Here is a 23,920-nt window from a genome sequence, read left to right on the forward strand (position 1 = left end):
CGTAAAACCCTGCTTCACCTTTGACTGCTTTTTTTTTAAAGGGTCTTTTTCCACCTGGGATGGGTTTTTATTGCTGTGGAGTTTTGTGTCTTGCAGGATTTCCCCCCGCCGTGGGTCTCGGGGTGCCTTTGCAGGATGCAAATGGAGATTTGCTGAAAACAGGTGGTTTTACCCCCAATTTTCCAGCCTCATCGGGAAAGAAAATAAACCTCAGAGTTTTTTTGAATGTGCAAAAGGAAAACTTTGAATTCTCAGCCCAAATTGACCCCAAGACTTGGGATCTTGGTGTTGGTTCGAAGCCCGGCTGCAGGTTGAAGCAGATGCTGCCGGCGCGGTCCCTGACACAGATGATGGTCGATGGTCGATGGTCGACGGTCGATGGTCGACGGTTGATGGTTGAGGTGGTGTCGAGGTCGGCTCTGCTTTAGCACCAGTGCCTGCCTAGGTGGAGCTACTTCTCTTCAGCATCGCGTCCGGCCAGAAAACGCTGGATCTGGTCTGATCTCCCAAATACCGCCTGGCTGCAGCTTCTGAGCAGAGCTCAGGAGCAAAAAAAAACCCACCCAAGCTGTGGGTTTGTGTTTGTTTTCCACGCTCCCCCTTTGAAATACCATGCCAAAGGTAATCTCTCTTGGAGATTAGGCTTTGGCAAGTCTTGCTATGCTGCCGAAACCTCCAGAAACGCCCTTGGTGAGCCCCGAGCACGCCCTGCCGCTGGAATGGGGAATGAGTCCTGGCTCCAGCTTTCCGGGGAATGCGGGGACACGTGTGATACTAACCCGCAGGACACCCTCTTTTCCTTGCCAAAAAGTGCCCCTTCCCAAGGGAGAGGCAGCAGAGCCCCTCCGCAGCCTCGTGGGGATGCACCCACCCATCGCTCCTGCAGCCGTCTCTCCGGCAAACCCCAAAGCTGCTGCCCGCCGGGCTCTGAACCCCCAAATTCCCAACTGGAGCCGAAATGCCCTCAAAAGTGGGGTGACAAAGGAGAAAAACCCCTCCTGGCCCCCTCCTGTCCTGTCCTGGCACTGCCAGGCACGGCTCTGGGGGTTGGCGGGGGGGTTTAATGGCCACCAGCCGAAAGTTGGGGGGAAAATACCTTAAACCGGGAGTGCTTGGTGCTTGGGCAGCTCTCCTGCATTTTTTTTTCAAGGTATTTTGCAGCAATTAAAGAGCTGCAGGTAAATAGCCAAACCCCAGAGCCTGGTAAAGGTGCCAGCCGCTCTGCAGTCGGGACAGAGCCAGCCACTGACTCCGGGCTGTCCATGTTACAGCCCTAAATAGCTGCTTTTTGGGGACAGGTAGGTCACAGCAAACTTTATTTTTCTGGAAACAGCAAGCAGATTGTGCAGGGAAGGCTTTCCAAGGATGCTCCCCACACCCTTTTCAGGAAATACCGCGCAGCTCTCCTTCGTGCCATGCCAATTTTTTTTTTTTTTTTTTTTTTTTTAATTGGCATAAATGATAGCCTCGGCAAGGACACGCCGTGTTTTCCCTGGGCTGTCGGATTTTATTTTGAAATCCCTGCTGGTTTGATCTTTGCATCTCTCCACCCCCAGGCTCGTCTCTCTCCCTGCGTGTTCCTGCTGTCGGCACTTGCTCCGGTGCAGCGGGATTTGCTGGGGAGTGAACTCGCGGTGGGGGGTCTCATCCTGTGCCGGTCACAGCCGGGTCCCTGGGGACATCCCCCGACCTGGGGACGAGGTAGAAGAGTTGCAGTCAATTTGCAAAAGCCACCACAGCGAGCAGCCAGTGGCCGTCCCTGCCCGGTGACCCCCAGCCCTCGCAGGAGTCCCATTTTTGAGCCTGATTTCAGCCCTGGAGCCGCCACCCTAACAGCGACGGCCGTGCGTCCTTCGGGGGGGACCCGAAATACCCTCCCCCGCGTGGTGACGACACGGCCCCGGCGCGGCGCCGGCGTAACCGGCTTTTCCAAGACCTGCTATTCCAGGGGTGGGGTTGGGTTGGCCCGGGTTTATTACCAGCTCCCTCTTGGCTCCGATGCTTTTCCCTGTACGGTGCTCTCGGATGAAGCGGGATGGTGGCGGGGACTGGGAGAGGAGAAGGAAGGATTCCTACCCCACGTGTGGGCGGTGTCACGTGGGATGGGTGCCACCAGGATGCACCCTCGGGGTCCCCTCCCTGTCCCAGCACCCTCTCCTTGGGGGTTAGTGCATCCCAAGTATCCCAAAACACAGCGGGTGGGAGCCAGGACAGCCCTGGTGCAGCTGCACTGGGATGCAGCAGGAGCTGGAGCATCTCCCCATCCCACCGCCCCTCGTTTGGGCATTTCCTTCCTTGCCCTAATTTCCAAAATAACAATAAACCCAAAAACTATTTGAGAAGAGTGAAAACGTCTGGGTTTTTTTAATTCAAGACCAAGCACACAGGCAATTTTTTTTTAAACTCATCGATTTTTCCCCCCTACAAATGTCTGTGCTGGGCCCGGCGGTCCCCAGAGCGCCCTTTCGCCGCTGAGCTTCAATTGTTTCTAAACTTCCAGATCCATCTTTTGGATATTTTTACAGGCCTGAGTCCATAGTGGGCTCTTTCTTTTTATTTTTTATTACTAGCATTTTTACCAGGATGACATTTTGACTAGTCTGGGAAATCATCTTGCCCGCTACACCAGTTCCTGACAATCAAGATTTAATCTTTCCGGAGAGGAAGAATGGATTGGATAGGAAAAAAAAAAAATAAAAATCCAGATTTCTCTGAAATTGCAGAAAAGCGGAGCAGGAGGAGCCTGCGGGAAATCTCCAACCCAGCCTGGAGCAGCGCAGCGACTGCGCAAGCCCCGACCGTCGCTGGACAGATGTTGGTCTAATTACTGCTAAAACCTCCGGCGCTGGGGATGCTCCGCTCTCCGTACCCCGAGCGTATCATCGCAGTCGGGCGGCCTCTCTAATCTCCAATTTAAATCCCTTTTGCTGCTGTCTTCAGTGTTTGGAAGAGATGCTGGATGATAGAAAACCATTAGCGCATCTCTCCTTGGTCATCCCCATGGTTTTGAGCTCTTCCACCCTGGCGGGAGCCCTTTTTTCTCTGTAATTCTCCCCATTTCTCCCCGAGAACTGCCAGGGATCAGAGATTTCTAAAATGGGGTTCTGAAAAGGGCTTTGAAATGAGTTTCCCCGTGCCTGGGTTGTCGTGGCCAGGGCTGGGCACCGGCGTGGAGCTGCCGCTCGTCCCCCGCCTTCCCGGACCTTCCTCCACTGCATCCCCTCCTTCCTCTCCATCACATTTGACGTCACCTCTTCGGATTGAAAACAGCTTAATCCGGATTTAGGAAGGAAAGGAAAAAGGCAGGGGCAACAGTTTTCCATCGAGCACAAATCCCCTGGGAATTCACCCAGGGGTTTCCCGGCTGCAAAGCCGGTGGCTGCTGAGCTGTGGCAGCGGCGGTGGCATTGCCAGCGCCCGTGGGCTGCCGTGACACATCAGCCGTGGGGATGTCGCTCTACAGCGGCTCAAAATCTTATTTTCCGCCGGCAAGCTTCCCGGGCAGCTCACTCACGTGGAGGATTTTACCGTTAATACGACCGAAACTAAACCATCTGGTCACTAGTGAGTCTGGGGTTATTTTAACACCTAAAAGGACTAGCAGAGAAAAAAAGAAATTGTTTGAGAAGCATGAATATAAATGCAAAAATATTGATTTCTCCTTCATATTTACGAGTCCCTGGACGGGAGCGGTGACAGCGGCCGAGAGCCCCGAGCTTTGCCATCGTCCCTGCCGCCGCATGTGCCGGGGCGGCTGCAGGAGGCATCGGGCTGCCGGACCGGTTTGAAGGCTGGTGTTAATGAACTGGTGTTAATGGGCTGGTGTTAATGGGCACCCTGATGGTGAGAGTTCGGGTTAGGCAGCACGGGAGCCGTGCAGGGGCCGGAGCTGGAGCCAGCCGGGGTTTTTCCGCGTGGGCTTTCACTGGCGAGCGAAGAGTCAAGCTGCAGAGTAACTCCCCGCTGCAGACAAGATCGTGAACCACATCGCTTTAATTATGCCAGTGCAAATTTCACTCATTTGGTTAAGCCTGGGAGCTACAGAAAGAGCTATTTCCAGGTGCACTGGTTTAATTACCGTGTGCCCTTTATTAACTGTCGCACGCAGCCGCGTGGCCGGGGTTTGCCGGGCTCTGTGGTCAGGGCGGGTTTGCAGCCACCAGCGTTGCGATGGCCCCGCTCACGCCTCTGCACGGCCCTGGGACACGCACACGGGCTCCGCTCGGGTCGGATAAATGGGGTTTAACCTGATTTTTGCTGTAATCTCGGCATCAACAGGGCCTCATCATGCAAAGGATAAAACCCCAGCTCCCGCGGCCGGGGCCTTGCGGGGTTTCACCGGGCAGCTCCCACCGGCCACACTGGGGGTCCGGCTGGCCGATGCCCCCGAGCCGAGCGGCCACCCCGGCCCAGCACCACAGGGGCACCTCTGGGCTGTCTGTGTTTGCAAAACGGCTTTTATTTGCTTAACTTCTTGCAATTCAGCAGGCAGAGGCCCAGCTCCCGCTGCCCCGCTCCCTCTGCCCGCCCCGCGGCCGCAGGCAGAGACGGGGTGTTGGTCCCGCTGCCCGGGGCGGGCAGCCCAGCGCCAGCCCTGCCATCCCACCCCTGCAAAAAATAGCAGCTTTTGGGTGCTTTATTTGCACTTTCCTTTTCTGAACTTGCCTTAAAAAGACGCAGAAGAGCTCGGTTTTCAAAGAAATGGCATTTAAATGACGTTCTTCCCTGCTCGTCCAGCTCTTAGCTGTAATCTTTTTGCTGTATGAAGCAACGAGCGTGCGTGGTTCGTGGTGGGATTTTAACTGTAATTCATGGACAGATATAAAACTGCCAGGGTTATTATAAATTTTATTCGTCGTGGTTTGAACGTTACTGGTTCAGCAGCGCCTCTTCCCGTGCTGTCTTTGCAACGGCTTCTGTTTAACCACTCGGCTCGCAAAATTTATTGCGTCGCTCGCGTCTCGCAGTAATTCTCCAGGTTTTCATATAATCCCAGGAAAAGAGTTAAAACGGAGCCTCTGCCTTAGTGCATTCATCGCAAAGTGTGTGGGGCCAAAGTCTGGTTTTCCTGACACCCCTGGTAAATCCTGCGGGCTCGGCTGGGAAAATTGCCATGCAGGACATAAGGGGATCTGCTTTGAATTTCGAAATTGTGCCAGCGGGAGAGGGGGCAGGAGCGGCGTGGGGACCAGGGGACACCGAGACACGGGTCCCAGCGTCACAGTCGGCGCTTGCGCCAGGCTCTTACCCCTCTCACCTGCTATCGCAGGCTGAGTCGGGCACCACCGGACCTACGACAGGGCACAAGGTTTTACCAGTACCAGTAACGATCTCCTGGGCTGATACATCACAGTCGATGGCCTCGGGATGGAAGGTTTGGGATGCAGGATGCTGCGGGGTTTTGTTGCCCGCGGGATGCAGAGGCACTCCCAGGCATGGATTTGGCCCGGCCATCCTGGGATTTGCCCATTTTTCATCACCTAACGCAGAGGCAATGGGGTTTTGCATCCCCCCAGGCAACCCCCTTCCCAATTTCACTCTGCCATCAGAAAGCTTTTCCCACCATCAAACCCTAAACTCTCCCTGCCGCTGCCGGAGCCCGTTCCTCCTTCTCTGCTCCCCGGGGCGATATTTCGTCCCTCCTTTGCAGCCCCTGCCGACAGCCCTTCCCCGCCAGAGCGAGGTGGATGCTGCGAGACCAAAGGGACGGGGTTTGTTTCGTCTATTCTCACCCTTCCTCTGGCTCTGCCCCGCTGTGTCTCTCTTGACGTGCGTCGCACACGTAGCACGCAAAGCACCCGCCAGCCCTGCTCATCCATCTCACGCACCTTAACCGACGGGAAGCTCAAGGAAAAGCCCATAAAGCAGGTGGGAAACGAGGATGGGATTTGCAGCGTGCTTGTACTAATGGAAACCATCCTTTACAGCTTAATCAGGAGAAATAGCCATTGCTTCTGCCCAGGCAGCACATGGGGTGGCCTTGCGAGGATGCCTGGGATGATGAGCCCTAATGCAAGCACGTGGCTCCGACATCCCCGCGCACCGTGACTGATGCCAGCAGAGATTTCCACGAGCGACAGCTTACGCCGGGCGCTGTGAGTCACCGAACTCCCCTTTGCCTGCGGCAGCAAATTGTCCCATCCCCGGTGCCGGCACAACGCCCTCCATCTGCGCACCCAAGCTCTCCAAATCCCCATTTCGCTGATATTTATAATCGCACGGGACGAGCCTGTGCTGACGCGGGGGCTCGCCTCCGTCTGCCCCTCTCCATGTATTTGCTGGCTGCGAATGGGCCGGATCCAGCCCAGCGCGGGAGCTGCCGGAGGATTTTGGCCCTGTCTGATGCAGAACAGGCTCCCCATAAATTTCCCTCGGTTTAATCTCGCCACTGAGCTGGGGGGGGACTTTCCTATTAGCTCGGGCTGTCGCTAGCTCACCCGCCCACTAGCAGGGCCAGTACAAACTGGTGACAACGAGACCGTGATTTTCCCCTCCAGCTCCAGCGATGGGATGTAGGATGCACTCGGTGCCCCCCTCCACCCACCCCATGCCCCCTCCCTGCTGCTGGCATCTCTTTCCGGATGCCCCCGCGCCCGGGGGGGCTGCACCTAGGTGGGTTTTGCAAAGCTGTTTGGGGCTTGGGAAGGTGTTTGCATTCAAATGGACGGGGCTGGGGGCAGCCGCAAGGGCATCTTGTAAGCGCTTTTGTTGGCAGCCGGGGCTTGTGCCCCAAATACCTCTCAAATCCGTTCAGGGCCTGGAAAATAGACGACACCCACTCCGGGAATCACAGCTGCCCCGAGGCCATCCCGGCCGGAGCCTGTGGTTGCAGCTGCAGCGCCTGGCACAGCTCATTTGCTCATCGCTGGGGCCCTGCGAGCCCCGGGGGCTGCGCGGGGGCATTTCTGAAGCTCCGATGTGATGCGAGTGAAGCTCCGATGTGATGCAAGCGAAACACCGCTTCATTTCGGGCAGTTGTCGGCTTTCTGCCGGCCTCTGCCCGCGCTGGCAGGGAGGGCTGTGGAACAGAGCATCATTGACCCGCTCCTGAGCCCGTCCTTTGTATGCGCCGCCGCCTTCTCCCTAACAAAGCCTATTTTTTAATATCCCACGAGCTTTCTGCTATCCCCCGAATGGCATCCGTGGGAGGCAAAAACAGCGCTCCAGCCCCTCTGCCCGTGCCCATGGCTCCCCGTGGTGCCCCTCGTGCCCACCATGGCCACACTTGCCCGGAGAGTCCTGCCCCAAAATCCTCCCCATCAGCCAGCCCCTCCCGGCCTCCCCCTCTGAGCCCATGAGGAGCTGGCTGCGGTTTGCCTGGGGGTGCGGGAGGGATGCCCGGGGGGGTACGGGGGGCACTGGGGGGGGTGCAGGAGCGATGCCCGGGCGTACGGGGAGCAGTGGGGGCGAGGCATGCAGGAGGGATGCCCGGGGGTACGGGGGGCAGTGCAGGGGGGGTGTTTGGGTGATATGGGGGGTAGTGCTGGAGAGATCCAGGGGGGTGTGCAGTGGGAGATGCCTGTGGGGGTAGTGCAGAGGGATGGGGGGGGGAATGCCTGGGGCGATGCAGGGGGAATGGGGGGTGGGGGGAATGCAGGCAGGATGCCCAGGGGTCAGTGCCAGGGAGTTGCAGGGGGCAGTGGGGGGGGGGGGGTTCAGGTTGGCTGCTCAGGGGGGTGCAGGGGGCTACCCGGGGAGCAGAGCCAGGGGGATGCATGAGGGGTTGGCTGAGGGCATGCAGGGGGGATGCGCTGGGGGATGCGGGGGCACAAAGAAGGATGCAGGGGGGTGCAGGGGGGTGCCCGGAGGGCAGTGCTGGGGAATGCAGAGGGATGCAGCGGGGTACAGGGGATTGTGCAGGGACATACAGGGGGGATGCAGCGGGGTGCCCTGGGAAGAGCACCAGGGCATGGAGCGGGGATGCAGGGGGATACAGGGGGTTGTTCGAGAATGTGCAGGAGGGATACAGCGGGACGCAGGGCGTTGTCCGGTGACATGCAGGGGACATGAAGGGGGTTGTCCGGGGAGCAGCACCGGGGCACGCAGGGCGATGCAGGGGGATGCAGGGGGGTTTCCGGGGAGCAACGCTGCTGCATGCAGGGGGATGCAGGGGGGGTACAGGACGTTGTCCGGTGACATATAGGGGGGATGCAGGACGTTGTCCGGGGACATGCAGGGGGTTGTCGGGGGGAGCTGCACCGAGGCACGCAGGGGGGATGCAGGTGTAAAGAGGGGTTTCCGGGGAGCAGCACCGGGACGTGCAGGGGAGATGCAGGGGGTTGTCCGGGGACGTGCAAGGGGGATGCAGGGGGTTGTCCGGGAAGCAGTACCGGGGACGCAGGGGGGCTGCAGGGGGCTGGAGGGGTCGCAGAATGGATGCCCGGCAGCAGGCGGGGGGGCGCAGGGGGGGTGCCCGGGACCCGCCCCGTCCTCCCGTTTTCCCGGCGCTGCCGCCCGGCCGGGCCCTCCCCGCCGCCTCCGCCTGCCCCCCCCCCCCCCCCCGAGCATCCCCCCGCCCCCGCCGGGCTCCGGGGCCGCTTTAAAAGGCGCAGCTCCCCGCTCCGCCCAGCTCGGCACCGCGGAGCGCACCATGCCCGCCGCAGCCGGCCCCGGCCCGGGGAGCGCGGCCGCCCCGCCGCCCGCCCGCCTCTGCCTGCTGGCCCTGGCGCTGCCGCTGGCGCTGACCGGGCGCGGGGCCGCGGCCGAGCCCTCCCGCACCGTCTACACCAACCACTGGGCCGTGCGGGTGCGGGGGGGGCCCGCTGAGGCCGCCCGCCTCGCCGCCGCCTACGGGTACATCAGCCTGGGGCAGGTAAGGGGCGGCGGAGGGGGGGTACCGGGGGGTGGGCAGGTGCCGGGGGGCTTGCACCGGGAGCCTGCGGGGGGTCCCGGGGCCGCGAAGTTGTAGGGGGTCCCGGGAGCGGAGAGACGCGGGGGGTCCGGGGGAATTGTCGGGGGTATCGGGGAATTGTCGGGGGGTCCCGGGAGCGGGAGCTGCAGCGGGACTTGCACCGGGAGCTTGCGGAGAGTCCCGGGGCTGCCGGGGGTCCCGAGGAGCGGACCGGAGAGGCGCCGGGGGTACCGGGGAGTTACCGGGGGTTCCGGCACCGGGAGCCTGCGGGGGATCCCGGGAGCGGGGAGCTGCCGGGTGTATCGTACCGTGAGTCCTGGCACCGGGGAGCTGCCGGGGGTCTCGCACTGTTCGTCCCGGCTTCGGCAAGATGCCGCGGGTCCCGGGACCAGAGAGGCGCCGGGGGTGCCGCGGAGCTACCGGGTCTCCCGGGACCGGGGTGGTGCCGGGGGTCCCAGGACCGGGAGATGGGCCCCTCCAGCCCCCCGGAGCAGTCGGGATGAGGACGATGCAGCGATGCTGGCGGAGCGCTTTGGCTCCGGGGGGCGGCCGGGCAGTCCCGGCCCCGCTCCCCCCCGCCACCCCCCGGCGCGGCGCCGTGCCCCGGCCCCGGCAGAGCCCCCTCGCCCCGCACAGCCCGCTCCCACACCGGCTGGGGGATTGCACAAGTTCCTCCCATCCCAGCAAGTTACATTTGTGGATTTAACAAACTTTGGACTCTCTGGCCGGGGTTTATCGGAGATTTTGGGAACACGAAGAACTTTTGCTTTCAATCCCCCGCAGCACACGGATGGCTTAAAGGCGACTTTCATCACGGCAGCTCCTTTTTCTCTCCGTTTCTTCATCCTCTCTGTAAACTCAGATGTGGGCTGGTGTCCTCAGAGTTTCCTCCGGAGTTTATCGTCTTCTGCACCACCCGGCTGCTCAGCGCTTTTCGGGCTGGGTGGCACTTCAGGTTGTCTTCCTGCCCAAGGTGTCTCCTGGACTAGAAATTACAACCTTGCTTTATATCGCAACCCTGCTTTTAAGTATAATTAAAGTCACGGGGTGCTGCATAAACAAATTTGGGGGGGGAGGCTGAATCGGGGACACTGTCTCCTGCACTGGTGTCCGTGACCTCCCGTGGGGGATAATCCTTTGCATCCCACCCTCCATCCCCTACCTGCCGTGCTCCGCTCTTGCCCTGCCAAGGAGAAAATCACTTATATTGTTCAAATGCCTCTGTCACAGGGCTGGGTGAATGCGGTTGTGCAACCCAAAGGGCTTTTCGGTGTTTATCCCTGTTCAGCCAGAGAATATCTTGATTGAGCTTCCCACTCTCCCGATTTGCATCAGCCTAACGTCAGCTCCTGGTTTGGGGTTTTGCTGTGTCCCTTCCCAGCTGGAGCATCTGCTCCCCCCCCCCCCGCCCCGCCAGCATCCCGGCTTTCCCGAGCTCATCCCCGCGATACCAGAGGTGTTTGGCCCATGGGCGCGACGTGGCCCCGCCGGAGCATCCCTCCCCCCCCCCGAGCCCTTCCCCGGGGCAGCCCGGCGCGGGCTGGAGAGCAAGGGAAATATTTCTGCGGTTGCATCAGGGTGTTCCTGGCTCCCGCCTTTTCCGTGGATGCTGGGAGCTCGTGCACCGCTGGGGCTTCCCCAGCTGCTCTCAACGCCCTGCCTTCAGCTCTCTGGCCTCCCAGGGCTTTTCCCACGGGGGCTCCTCCAGGGCGAAACCCCAAGGAACGGCTTTCCCTGCACACATGTGCTCACAGGTGACATGTGCTGCATCGTGCTCGGGGTTCATGGTGTCCCCAGCTTCCCCCGCTGCATCCTCTGCTCATGGAGCTGCTGGGGACGGCAGCGTCCCCAACGAGATGTGCCCTTGCGGGGGGCCTGATCCTGCGCAAAACTTGCTGGAAACCCCTGCCGAGAGCATATCACCCTGCGCTGGGGAGATGTTTGGGTGGAGGCAAGTGGTGGAGTCCAACATGGTGAGGGAGGAGGAGAGGTGACGGTCACGGACGTGACCCAGCTGGGTGCAAGGGAGGCTCAGCCCTACCTTGGTGGCCTCTTTTCCTCCGAGATGCAATCCCGGGGGCTACTGGCATGCTCCTGGCTGGGAAGAGCATCGCTGGGGTTTGCACACACAGGTGTCTGCCCTGTGTCCGAGCTGGGTCCCCGTGTGTTCCCATGCCCAACCCACGCACCCAGACACCCTTAAACTCTCCTGGGTCACGGCAGAGTGACATTTCCCTTGGGCAATCATTTGCATCAACTTCTATTTAAATGAAGCGAACAGTTAAACAAAAGGAAAAGCTTTTACACCCCCAAACGCCTGCTCGTGTTCCTCCCCGCTGGTCTTTGTTCGCCGCGCTGTGCCGGGGCGAGCCGGGACAGGCCCTGGCCGAGGGCGCTGCGAGGGCTGTGCGGTGCCGGTGCCCCGGGCAGTGCCTCCACCGCCATCCCGGGGGTGGTGACGAGCCTGTTCCTATCCCGGTAACAGGATTTATATGTTGGTTTTTTTTTTTTTTCCTTGTGCCGTGTCCAATGTGGTAAGTTTTGGGAGGGCTCGCACGTGCTCGGCAGTCTCACCCGCGGTGCAGGAGGTGGGTAGGATTCATTTTGGGCTGGGATTGGAGCTTTCCTGGATTCCTGTCATCTGGGGGATGCTGGAGCAATGGTGTTCTCGCAGCCCTGGGCTTGGTCCTTACTGGACTGAATCCAGCCATGACCTTCTGAGAATGACATTCCTGAAGGCAGGAGCTCAGCAGCTGGAGCCCTTGTCCCCGGTGGGGAGGGGCGGTGTCCCCAGGAGGGGAGCAGGCACGGCCTCCCCAGCCGGATCCTCCTCCTGCAGGACCCCAGCGCTGATGCAGCCGCATTTTGTGGAAATGGGATGATTTGGGTGAGATGCTGGAAGAATTTGCTGTGATGAGGAGGGAAGGAATGGGCTCAGAAATGCCCTGACAGGCTCTAGTGCTGCCCTCAGTGTTGTCCAGCTCCCAAAAAGCTCTCTCTTGCAGTGTCTTGTTAGCTACAAGCGATCTTGAACCTGCTCGAAATACTAATGGCTGTTAATGAGGCAGGGCGGGCGCTGGGCTCGTCTCAGCCTGGCAATGCATCGGGAGAGCCGGGTGCTGCTGCAGAAGCATCTCCTGGGTGCCTCTCCCTGCCCCGGTGCCGCTTGTGGGTGGCACCAGGATTTGGGGGAGAAGGGCAAAAGGGGAATGGAAAAGGAGATTGGGAGATAGCCAAACCCCTTGCGATCATACCTCTTTTTAACACTGTTATGAACTGTATTTGTAGAGTAATTCCTGTTGGCAAGGACCTCTGGAGGTCTCTGGTCCACCCCCCCCCACACTTTGAGGCTAAAGCAGGCTGTGCGGAGCCTCAGCTGGGTGAGATTCGAAGCTCTCAAGGATGGAGATCCCACCACCTCCCCAGCCCATGTGTCACCACCCTACACAATTACTGTCTTTATACCCAAATAGGATTTCTCCCCTTACTTGTTGCCTCTCATCCTTTTGCCGTGCATCTCCATCTCTCTCTAACCGCCTGGGTCCCGTCAGGGCCATGAGTAGCTCCTTCAGCTTCAAACTCTTCCCCGTTTGGCTGGATGACATTAGCAGGTGTGTGGTTTTTTGGAAGCGGAGGCATCACCACCCTTAGCTTTGCAGGGTACAAAACATGTTCACGTTGCTTCTGGCTTGCTCCACCAAGCTGAGCTGGGCAGCACCAGCCAGGGCTTCCCCCGCCTCAATTAACAGGGGGGAAGAAAACCCCCCCATTTTTGTTGAGGTACAAATTCAAGTTGCCTCAAAAAAAAAAAAAAATCTCGAGTTTCCTCTGAAACTTTAGCCCAAAACTGCAAATCAATTGGGAAAATTAAAATTGATCCTTGTGGAAATGAGAACCTCCCGTGCACGTTCTCGGCAGAAGTTAGATGTCCAAAAAAAATCAAGGCTGATAGTTGTAAACCTTCTTGGGGAAGGAACGAGCGTGTCTGGAGCTGCTTGGTGTGGTCTCCTGGGCTTCGGGTGTGTGGGCTTTGTAACTGCAGTTGGTGGCAACCTGGACTTATCTCTGCGGTGGAGCTGGGACCTTTCAGCGCGGGCAGCTGTCTTCTGGCTGGTCAGGAGCTGATGGGTACGCTTGCTCGTCTAGGTAGCCAGGAAGGCTCAGCCCTTGATAAAGTCCTGCGACGGGCCTCTTGGGTGCTCCACTGGGTTTTCCAGCGTCCCCATCGCTGTGGCCACGGGGCTGTGGCCTCGCTGGCGCTGTACGCAGGAGAAAACCCAACTCTCTTGGGCGTCTCCCAGGGGTTGCATTGTGGAGCCCGCACTGAGCTGCCTGACCTTGAGGAGGAGAACAAATACTTTTCCATTTAAAAAAATGGCATTTTTAATTTTTTCTCCTTAGAATAGCTTAGGTGGAAGGGGGCCTCTGGAGGTCACCGGGTCCAACCTCCGCTCAGAGCGGGGCCGGCTTTCAAGCTAGCCCCAACGTGAGAAGGTTTTTCTTATTTTTCCTTCCATAAATCCCAGGAGGATAAAGAACCTGGGGCACAGGGTGCTTTTCCTGCTGCTCTGACCACATATCCCAGAGCTTGGGACGGGGTCAGCTCCCTCCCCGTCCTCTTGCTGATTTGCATCGCGTGGTAATTTTACATTTATTTCTGAAAAGCCCCGTGCCCGCGCCGGTGGGGAACAGAAGTGCTTCTTCAGCTGATGCTTGTTTATAGAGCGTGATCCTGTTACGAGGAGTGCTGGAGGGACGGGAGATGAGAATAAACTGAATATTATAAAGCTGTAAGCGGCAGGCTGAGCCGGAGGACATGGAGCTGAACCAGCCAGGCTGCGGGATCGGGATTTCCAGGCAGAGTGAGCAAGAGGCAGGGTGGCCTCGCGCAAGGTTTCCCTAAAATATGGGGAGGTTGGAGCATCCTCCTTCCCTTTCCTAAGTACGAGTGGGTTTGAGGAATGGGGTTTAGAAGCCAAATGCAGATTGCAATGAGCAACTGCTTTGCATGTCGATGTATTAAAAAAAAAAAAAAAAAAAAGCGCCCAGCTCTGCTGTAATGAAAGGAAAAAGGCGACGGTGGGGGGGAGGGAGGGTTTAAACTAACTTGAGTGGAAACAAATTATAAAAATCACACTAACGGCAGTAAAGTCGGTGAAACGACATTCTGGCATAAAAGGCAGAGCAAAACTAATTAAATATTTAATGCTCGTAAGAGGCACTGGCACATCTCAAGGTATTAAGTGTGATAAAGAACTAAGTAGTTATCATCATCTGCTTCAGCATCTGCTCCAGACAAACCTGTTTGCTCCCCCCTGTCCCGTTGCAGCCAGCCCTGGTCTGGCCTTGGGGATGTCACCCTGACCCCTGGGTCACTCGTGGCCTCAGGGACGTCACCGCGGCTCCTGGGTCGCAGATGGGGGCTCGTAGCATCCGTCAGCCGGGCACGGGGACTGCCGCTGGCTCCTCGCAGCATCCCGCTCCTGGCCATGGGACAGGTTTTCTGGAGAAAAGGAAACCAACCTCAGGGAAAAGGGAATTTATAGCAGAGACCCAATTTGTACCAAAATTGTGTGACCTGGGAGCCACAGGCCGGTGAGCGCAGCTTTTGGGTCATTCCCATCCCAGGGCTGTGAATCCCTGTGGGATGCTCGTCACATGGCGCCAGCCCGGGATCGCCCGGCTCCTTGTGCAGCCCTGGGATTTTATCCATGCTTTTGGGACGGAAAAAGAGGAGTCGCAGTGTCGGGATGAGAGGGCTGGAGGCAGCGCAGCCACCCCGGGGCTTGGCAGGGTGGCGTGGCTGGCACGGTGTTTTCCCGCAAATGCGGGACATTTCAGCTCTGTGCAAGGAAGAAAAAAAAAAAGGGCAAAAACTGGTAAAAGAGAAGCGTGGGGCTTCCCCGAGCTGAAGGGAGGCAGCGGGGCTGCCTTTCCCAGCTCGCCGTCACTCCCGGGCTGCACTTACTGCTGGGGATGTTACACATCCCCGGGGAGGGATGGTTGGTTTGCTTGGGCATTTCTTTTTTTTTTTTTTTTTTTTGACTCCTCCTGCTGCCGTCCCTGACTCCAGGCTGAGCACAGTTACATCCCCTGCTTCCCAGGAGCATCCCAGGGTTAGCAGGGATCGCATACACCTCTCCTCACGGGGCTGTTCGTGCTGCCGGGGCGAAGCCGAAGCGTCGAGTGGGGAAAAGCGGCGCGATGAGGCAGAGCTCTCCTGGCTCCACCGCAGCTGCTGAGCTCATTTTTAGCTCCGTATTTCTGCTTGCGAGCTGATGGAAGGCAGTTTGCAAAGATGCATTTAATGGGTGAAAATTCATAAAAATGTTTTCTGGGCTCTGTTGTGCCGGTGCAGCCTCCGGCCGCCAGCGCTGTTTGCCATGACGGTGGCACCGGGGTTAGTGCCAGCATCCTCCATCCCCGCCCTCAACCCTGGCTTTGCCAGGGAGCTTTCTGTGAGCAAGGGATTTGCGGTGCGGGGCACGGCTGCACCGATGCACAAAGGGATGCTGCCAGCACCGAAATGGAGGGCAACCACGGGAAAACCTCTTTTTTTAAAAAAAAAACCCTCTCTTTTTGCAGATCGGGAGCTTGGAAAACTACTACCACTTTCACCACAGCAAGACATTTAAGCGCTCGACGCTGAGCAGCCGGGGACCGCACAACTTCCTCCGCATGGACCCCAAGGTATGGGGCCGGGCAGCCCGGGGTCCCCCGGCCTCTGCGGGGGCGATGGAATGGGGGTCCCCGCTTCTCCCTGGAGGAGCCCGTTGGTTTGGTCTGGGTCAAGCGTGAGCCCAAGCATCTTGCGATGACATGTTATCCTTGAACCGCAGCCCTGTGCATGCACGGGGTGACTCATTGGACATGGGTACGTCAATCGGTGATGAAAAATACTTAGAAGTGACTAAACGCTAACATCTGCCTGAAAGCCGGGAGGAAGAAAAGGGGGGAAAAAGCCTTCCAGGATAGAAAGGCTGTTGCATGCTCGGGGTGTTGATCCAGTTGCCACAACACTTGCTGCCTCAATGGTTGCTATGTGTGAAATCCTTGGCAATAGCTCTGCGTTGCTTTTTCCTAGAGCAAGCATCTGAAGGGATTTTCAGCGCAGCTGAATTGACAAAAGTAATGGGGGGGGCGGGGGGAGAAGGCAAAGAGGGACAGGCGGGACCTGGGGGAGCTGGGCTCGGGGTGGCGGGGAAGGGCTGCGGCTCTGCCTCGGCTTTCCTCCTCCCTGAGCTCCACCCGGTGCCCGAGCCCAGCGAGGTGCTGCTTCTGCAGAGCAGGGGAAGGATTAATGTGTGGGGAGGGTCTGCTTTTTGGGGAAAGGGTGAAATAAATGCAGAAAAAGCCATTGCAATGAAGGTACCCATGCTACAGTGAGCTGCTGGTGCTTGCACCGATGGGGTGCTCCTGGCCACCCTTGGGATGCTCCTGGCCACCCTTGGGATGCTCCCAACTCCCAAGACATTTCCAAGCCATTCAGCACAGCACATCCCATCCGCATCTCTCCAGACCCACCCAGCAACCCTGCTTTCCCCAGGCAGCCAGCTTTCCAGAGAGACTTGCTGTTAAATATTTGGGCAGGGTCTGTAGCACGTTTCGGAGGAGGGACACGCGTGGCCGCTCCGAGCAGCGGCATTGCCGGTGGGGGGAGCGTCGGTGCCCTGGAAGTGTGCTGGGCTCTAATTAAAGCTGTTCGCCCTCAGGGAGGTGCACAGGCATCCCAGCAAATGATGAATTCAGCTCTGCCATTGAAATACCTCCGTTTAAATGAATCTAGTTAGAATGCAAACCAAATCAATTGGCTTTTAGTCTTATTAACATTTACCTTACCTTGCTCTATGGACTGCAAGCTACAGCAATTAGCTCCCGTTCTCTTAATCCTTTGTTATCACTTGCAGTTCAAGACCTCTTGGCATGTGTTGTCTCTCCCCCTCTCCCATGCACGTTTGCAAATTGTTTTGGACATGTCTCGGCATTTGGACGGCACCGGCTTAGCACGTGTGACGCAGGAAAACATCACCGTGAGGCACAAGGAAACGCGAGCTGGAATAGCAAAGATGGAAACAAATCTTGCAGAATTCCCAAAGAACCAGCAAATTCAATCATTTGCAGATGTTGGGTGGTTCGTGCCTTCCAGGGGCTATTGTTTCCAGCACCGTTATTTATCGGTTTGCTCTGCCGCAGGGGTCGGTGGCACGAGGACTGGGCATCACCCGGGGTCCTGGTCCCCGTGGGACCACGCTGCTGCCGAGCTCTCCTCTCGCCCCAAGAGACCCCCGCGGCCGGCGGCTGCTCCGTTTGGGGCTGATACGAGCCGAGCAACACGGCCGGTGATCGAAGGGGAGGAGAGATGTAGCAAATCCAGCGATTTTGGGGGCAGACCGTGGTGGCGAGAGTAAGAGGCGTGGAGGCGCAGTGGGATGCGGAGCGGGGCGATGCCGTGCTGTGCCGCCCCTCGTACGGGCTCGTCTCGCGCCTCTCATCGCCGTAAACTTTCCCAGCTCGCTGGGATGCTCCTGTTGGTCCTCGCAGTGCTTGAGCCTTCAGCCTCGCTATTCCAGTCTCTTAATCCTCATCGGAGGAGGTCACGGCCTCAGTCCCCGTGCCTCTGGCCACGTACCATAGCAAAATCAACCCCACCGAAATTATTTCTGCCGTGCTTTATGGCGAACATATGCTGGAGCCATCTGCTTTGTCCTGGATCTCCGCTTTAATTCCTGCGCATCCACTGGAATAAGTCAAGCTACTGCTTTTCTGGAGCTGCAAAGGGAGTTGCACCCTCGCCTGTGCTGGTTATCGAGTTTGGTGGAGCTACCCTGGGCGGCTGGATCCGGGCATCACCCACGGAAAATCTCAAAGGAAGGGGGAACATAAAAAGCTGCCCCTCTTTCTAGCAAGGGTTTGGCTCGGTGATACCTGTGTCTCGTCGCAGGGTCCTTTGGTGCCGCTCACGGTCACCTCGTTATTGCTAATTAGGATTTAAAGGGGTAGAGCAGGGACCCCCCGGGCTCAGGACTGTGTTGTAACAGTTTTGGCCATTTCTAGTAGCAAAAAGCGCTTTTTTTTTTTTTTTTTAAATTTCCAAGAAGCTTCTCCCCTCCGGATAAGTGGTGGAAGTTGATCCGAGTTTCACAAGCCACAGGAGCCGTTGCAGGGATGCCCCGGGCTCCTTCCCGCTCGCCCGTTGTCTTCCCACCCCAGCCACATCGATTTAGCAAACCCCTCTTGAAATCAAGGCCGTTAAAAGCTGATCTCTGTGTCCCCACAAGACTTCTCCATCGACTCCCGCTGGCAGCGCTGGGGTCGCCCAGGAGCGTGTTTAAGATGAAGAGGTTCCCGCGAGGCACCGCAGCTCCTGGCAAAACCCCGTGAAATCCCACGTCTTCCCGTCGTTCCTGCACCCGGCAAAGCCGCAGGGAAAGGTGATAACTGTGGCTTGGGCAGCGAGACCCCTGGTAACGCTGCCAAGGAGTGCTTTTTCAAGGAGAAAAGCTGGGTATTTGGGCCATATCCTCTATTTATGTTTTGGTTTTTTTTTTTTTTTTAACTAGACCACGAAGTTGTATTTTTGCTTCCAATGCTTAAATCCATCGTCGTATAAGCAAAGCAGCATGCTGTCGTCAGCCAAGGCAGCGTGGAAACTCATTTTTCTATGAAATATATATAATTTTTTTTTCCTTTCAACAGTTTTTTTCTTTAAAATATACATGTTTAAAAACCAAGCTCTAGGCTGGAAACTGTCGGGTTTCTGATATGCGCAGCTCCCCGTCCACCTCCATCCAAGTCAGAAAGCTATAAGCCATGCGAGAAGAATTCTCTTCAGCCGACAGTCTCACAGAAATGAGCCCAACAAAAACTTGCATTTCGGATTTTTATTCTTTTCATTACAAAAACTTACTCACAAGAAGAGAGACATCCCCAGGAGCAGCTCGGCCCTTCCCAAAAGACCCCGAGCCGTCGGGAAGAAAGTGTCTGGCGAGGAGAGATGTGCCGCAGAGCCCCCCCAGCTCACCCGCTGGTGCCTCCCGTCTCCCCCCAGCACGAGCATGTGTAAAGATTTGGTCTATAAATTATTTTTACAACCTATTTTCAATCAACCTGGCTATCATCTCCACCCTGAAGGCAGGAGAGCCCTTTCTGTGGGCAATAAAGGGTCTGGGGGGCAAAACGCTCGCCAGGGATGGGATGCGGCTGCTCCCAAAGCGGCACCTTAGGCAGCTCCCACTGCAGCACGGGCAAACACCGGCATTTCCCAATCCCGACCTTTTCCAGCTCATTTCCCGTTTGATCTCTTCCCATGTCATGCCCCACTGAAAAGCAAACAAATGTCAGAGCGGTCGGCCCCGAGGCCACCTCGCCCGCAGCCGGTGCCAAAAACACCTCTCCGGAGCTGGCCACATCCCCCGAGACCTGCCGTGGCCACGTGCGGTCATCCCGTGTTTTTGAGAAACACGTGTTGTGCTTGGGTAAAGCCCCCAGTTTTATTAGTTTTATCGGGAGGAGAGGAGCTCGAAGGATGAGCAGCCCTGAACCTGGGTGGTAAAGTCTCGGGGCTGGGCTGCCTCCCGGCCAGGGAAACAATCAGCCCCAAAATTAAGCCAAGCACCGGAGTCTTCTCCAACACGTTGACTAAACGCTTAAATATGTGGTTCGTCTCCAGCAGGACTTCAGCGCGTGCTTCAGTGCTTCGTTAAGCCGGGGGGGGGGGGTTTGGGCACGTGCTTGGAGGTGATGTTATTTATGCTCAAGGGTTTTGCTGCACCGGGAGAGGAATCGGAGACCACAAAGAGCTGAGCTTGTCCTGTCCCTCTGTCCATCCATCCTTTAATCCCCCCAAATGAAGCCACTATCTCCGCAGCAGCCCTGCCAAAGGAGCCGGGGGGTTTGCCGGTGCGTGGGGTGATGCTGGGATGGGTCCAGGCTGCGGTTCGCACCGCTCCAGCATCCCGCATCCCGTATCCCGTTTCGGTGGGTGATGCCGAACCGCGGCTCTGCTTGCAGGTGGACTGGCTGCAGCAGCAGGAGGTGAAGCGGCGGGTGAAGAGGCAGGTCCGGGGCGAGCCGCACGCCCTGCCCTTCAACGACCCGGTGTGGCCCAACATGTGGTACCTGGTGGGTATCTCCCCTCCGCCGCCCCGCGAGGAACCCCCTGCCTTACCGGGGGGTAATTGATTTTTAATCCCACGCGTCATCAATCTTTGCTCAGCCCGGCCAGTAATGAAACACCTTAATAGCAGTGAACGTGCTTGGCAGCAGGATTTTAAAATTGGAAATTAATACACGAGAGAGTCTAGTTTTAAGTGTTTCACCATCGTGTTTCACCATCGTTAGCGGCTCCTCGTTATGGTCAGCGCAGTGAAGGCTTGGGAGCAGCGCGGCTGCAGCACCAATGCATTTTACCCATCCAAGAGCTGCAACCATCTATTTACAATACCATTTTTCTCCTGCCTGCTTCATTGATCTGTATTTGACAGGGAAATTCATTGAAAATTAAGCGCAGGAAGGAAACGAGCGCTTCAAAATCGAAGAGCCCGCAGTATTTGAAATGGAAGAGGAAAAGAATAATAGGGAGATAGCGTTGCCTGCATTAACTGCTGATGGATGGCTTTGATTAGTGGAGTAAAGTTATAACAAATCTATGAGTTATGTGGCAGGGGGTGGGATGTAAATATATTTTCTGGTTGATTAAATGGGCTCCCAGCCTGGCTGCTCGCTGAAAATGGGGTTGCAGCCCTTTTGCAGCTTGTGCTTGCTGTGTTTCCCCCCCGTAGCACTGCGGCGATAAAAGCAGTCGCTGCAGGTCGGAGATGAACGTCCTGGCAGCCTGGCAGAGGGGCTACACCGGCAAAAATGTGGTGGTCACCATCCTCGATGACGGCATAGAGAGGAACCACCCCGACCTCCTGCAAAACTATGTGAGCTGGGGGCTGGACGGGCTGGGGCTGGTCCTCACGGTGAATTGATTTATGGAGAATTTCAGCGTATAAACACAGTTTAAGTCTGTGCATTGGCAGATTAGAAGAAAAGGGCTTTTTTTTTAAAAAAGCTTGAGATGTTTTTAAGAAGGAAATGAGGTTTTTAGAGGGTTTGGGGGAAACTCCCTTTGCAGCTGCCTGGGAAGCGGCCGCCTCCCTCCGGCTCTCCAGGGCAGAGCCAAAAAACCTGCATGAACCCACTCAGCCCCAGCTCAAACCCGAAATGGCCATGGTGGTGGGGGGAATGGTGCCGGACCCAGCAGGATTTGGGGTTCGCAGGAGCTGTCTCCAGTGGGAGCAAGATGTATCCCCCTGGGCAGCCATCTCTCAGTGGGGGCTGCAGCCCAAAACTATTTGTCTTGAGCAAATAGTCAGAAATTAAATGGAAAATGGCATTTACTGCCCAGCTGGCTGCGGGAAAGCGGGACCGCACCGCTGCCGAGGCCACTTGGTCCTGCGCTGTGCTGGTAAGTCAAATCTAATGGTGGCAACGTGTTTTCAGGACCCTCTTGCAAGCTACGATGTCAACGGGAATGACCACGACCCGACTCCGCGCTACGATGCCAGCAACGAGAATAAGTACGTGATGCTAACTGCCGTGGGGCTGGTGTCTGGGTGGCCGGGGTGCGTGGGGGTCCCCGGGGCTGGGTGTCCCCCCCCCGGGGTGTCTTCCAGGTCCGTGGCCTTTCCCCATCCCCAGAGCTGCAGAGGATGCTGCGTTACGGGCTTTGCATGGAGTCATTGCATTTAATGCAAATCCAGCCCGTGGCAGCCACGCTAATTGCTAACGAACCCTCAAGCCATCGAACAACGGCACCAGGGGGGTTCCTCGCCGTGATCGGGGATTAAACCACGTGAGTCGGGCTGGGTGGCTTCAACATCAAAACTTGGACACACTTTTTGGGCTTTGGTTAAAGCGGGATGGGCACGTGATGGCACGGGTGGAAAGGAAACGGGAATGCAGAGCAGATTGCAGTCAGGTGCAAGATGCAAAGAGCAAACTGCATCTGGGTGCAAGATGCAAAGAGCAAATAGTGTCTAGGTGCAAGATGCAAAGAGCAGCAAAGAGCAGATTGCATCTAGGTGCAAAATGCAAACAGCAAATCGCTTTCTGCATTAGTTTCCTCCATGCCCCAGCCCTTGCTGTGAGTTTTGGATAAGGGCTCTGCAGCTCTTGGGGCACTTTCTTCCACCACTCTGGCCTCAGGGCCAGTTTCTGGGTGCTGGGTGGGGGGTGGCCAGAGGGATCCTTCCCCACGGGACGTCAGCTCATGGGGGATTTCTCTTTGCAGGCACGGCACTCGCTGCGCGGGGGAAGTGGCGGCGGCGGCGAACAACTCGTACTGCATCGTGGGCATTGCCTACAACGCGCGCATCGGAGGTGAGGCTGGCGCCTGCCTGCGGCCCCCCTGCCCTTCGCCGTCCCCCCGAGCGACCGCGGCCGCCCTGGTCGTGCCAAAGGGCTCCCGGGGTGGGTGGTGGGATGCTGTTCTCCCAGATATTGCCAGGAGGGAGTCTCCTCCTTGGTGGCCTGGCTTCAGGGAGCCCCAGGAGGGCTTGGGGGAGGATGGGTGGCACAGGGTGCAGGGGACCCTGGCTCCATGTATTTTGGGGTGGAAACCTGCTTGGGCTGCATCCTTGCCGTGAGGGTGCACGTGGATCGAGGATGTGGTGGTTTCACCCCAAAAGTTCACAGCTGCTCTCGGGGGGGGGCGGCTGGCCTTTTTGGGGTGGCCGTGTTTGCTAGGGTCGGCGGCGCCGGTTTAGCTTCAAAGATGAAATCACTGGTTTGTGAGGTTAATGTCTGCGGATGAGCCGCTCGGAGGGTAGGGGGTCTGGGGAGACCCCCAAAATACCCTTGTGGGGAAAACACCAAGGGGAGCGGGCGGAGCTGCGCGGGGTGGGGGGACCTTTGCACGGTCCCTCAAATAACACGATGCGCAGGAAGCAAATGAATCTTTATCACCAAATTGGATCCTGATGGTAATTAGCATTACAGAGCTCATTTGCATTAGCCTAGCTGGTTTTGGAGGCTGGTTGGAGCCGGGGCTGGTCTGGCCAGCCCGGGCTGTTATAGCACCCGCCGGGGAGATGGGGGTGTTGGGGCAGGTGGGAGCGCGGTGTCCCATCTGCGTGGCTGGTGGGACCGTGTAGGGGACAAACACCTGGAGCCAGGTCCTCGCCAGGGGTTTTAGCCCCATCCCTGGCACGGCTGGAACGGGAGAGGGGCTTTTGCTCAAGGGGGCTGCGCCCCTTCTACCACCCCACAGTGGGAGCTGTTATCTTCAGGAGCATGGACCCAAGCACCCAGGGGTGGATTTGGGGCTTAATTCCTTCTCTCGGCTTGTTCATCCTGACCATGCAAGAAGCAGCTTTCGTTAGGGTTGTGTCTGCACGGGAGCAGTGCCCGCAGGGAGTCCTGCTCCTGCCCAGGCGCCGCCAGCAGTTCCCTGTGCTGGGAAAATCCCCCGAGGGAAGAAATAACCCTGGGGATAATGGGGGAGTGGCAGGGGCTGTAAAGGCTGCGGCACGTCCCCCCATCCATCCCATCCCATCCATCCCATCCCATCCCATCCCATCCCATCCCATCCCATCCCATCCTCTGCCCCCCGGCACATGGGATGGTTCTTGCCTCTAAGCCCAGCTCCAAGCATGCACCAAGCAGCAGCAGAGCAAGGCAAAGCTCCCGGTGGGGTTTAAGGCAGCTTTGCATCCTGCAGGATCAGGCCGTTGCCTTCGTGCTCCTTTTCAAGCCCGTTTCTCCGCAGCAGCCGTGGAGACAAGCGTTACTTGTTGACTTTGTAACGACCTATGGATCCCATTTTAATTTGCTTCCTTTAACGAGTGCCTTGCCTTGGGGGTGTGCTGGGGCGGCGTCGAGCGATGCGAGGCACCTAGCAGAGGGTAGAGGCCGTGGGCTTCCCACAACATGAGCAGGCAAAGGGGAAAAATAAAGTCTGTAGCCACATGAAGTTCGGGATCATGGAGGAAAATGCGCTATAGCTGCAGCAAGAGTGATTTTAGATGGATTACACAAATAAAGCAGCGATTAATGAGCACAACTTGTTGGGGAAGCCTATTTGTC

General features: G+C 57.5%; 1 protein-coding gene across 1 annotated transcript in view; it reads left to right on the forward strand.

Annotated features, from left to right (window-relative positions):
* Positions 1 to 8,590: 8,590 nt before the first annotated feature.
* The window catches only part of PCSK6 (proprotein convertase subtilisin/kexin type 6), a 37,108-nt gene continuing 21,778 nt past the window's right edge, over positions 8,591 to 23,920 (forward strand). The window contains exons 1-6 of the mRNA XM_075159814.1: positions 8,591 to 8,812; positions 15,437 to 15,541; positions 19,862 to 19,972; positions 20,632 to 20,775; positions 21,338 to 21,414; positions 22,128 to 22,216. Of these exons, the coding sequence (XP_075015915.1) occupies positions 8,591 to 8,812; positions 15,437 to 15,541; positions 19,862 to 19,972; positions 20,632 to 20,775; positions 21,338 to 21,414; positions 22,128 to 22,216 (748 nt within the window). The remainder of the gene's footprint in view (positions 8,813 to 15,436; positions 15,542 to 19,861; positions 19,973 to 20,631; positions 20,776 to 21,337; positions 21,415 to 22,127; positions 22,217 to 23,920) is intronic.

The sequence above is a fragment of the Calonectris borealis genome, chromosome 11 (genome assembly GCF_964195595.1).
Source record: "Calonectris borealis chromosome 11, bCalBor7.hap1.2, whole genome shotgun sequence".
In the NCBI taxonomy this organism is placed as follows: Eukaryota; Metazoa; Chordata; class Aves; order Procellariiformes; family Procellariidae; genus Calonectris; species Calonectris borealis.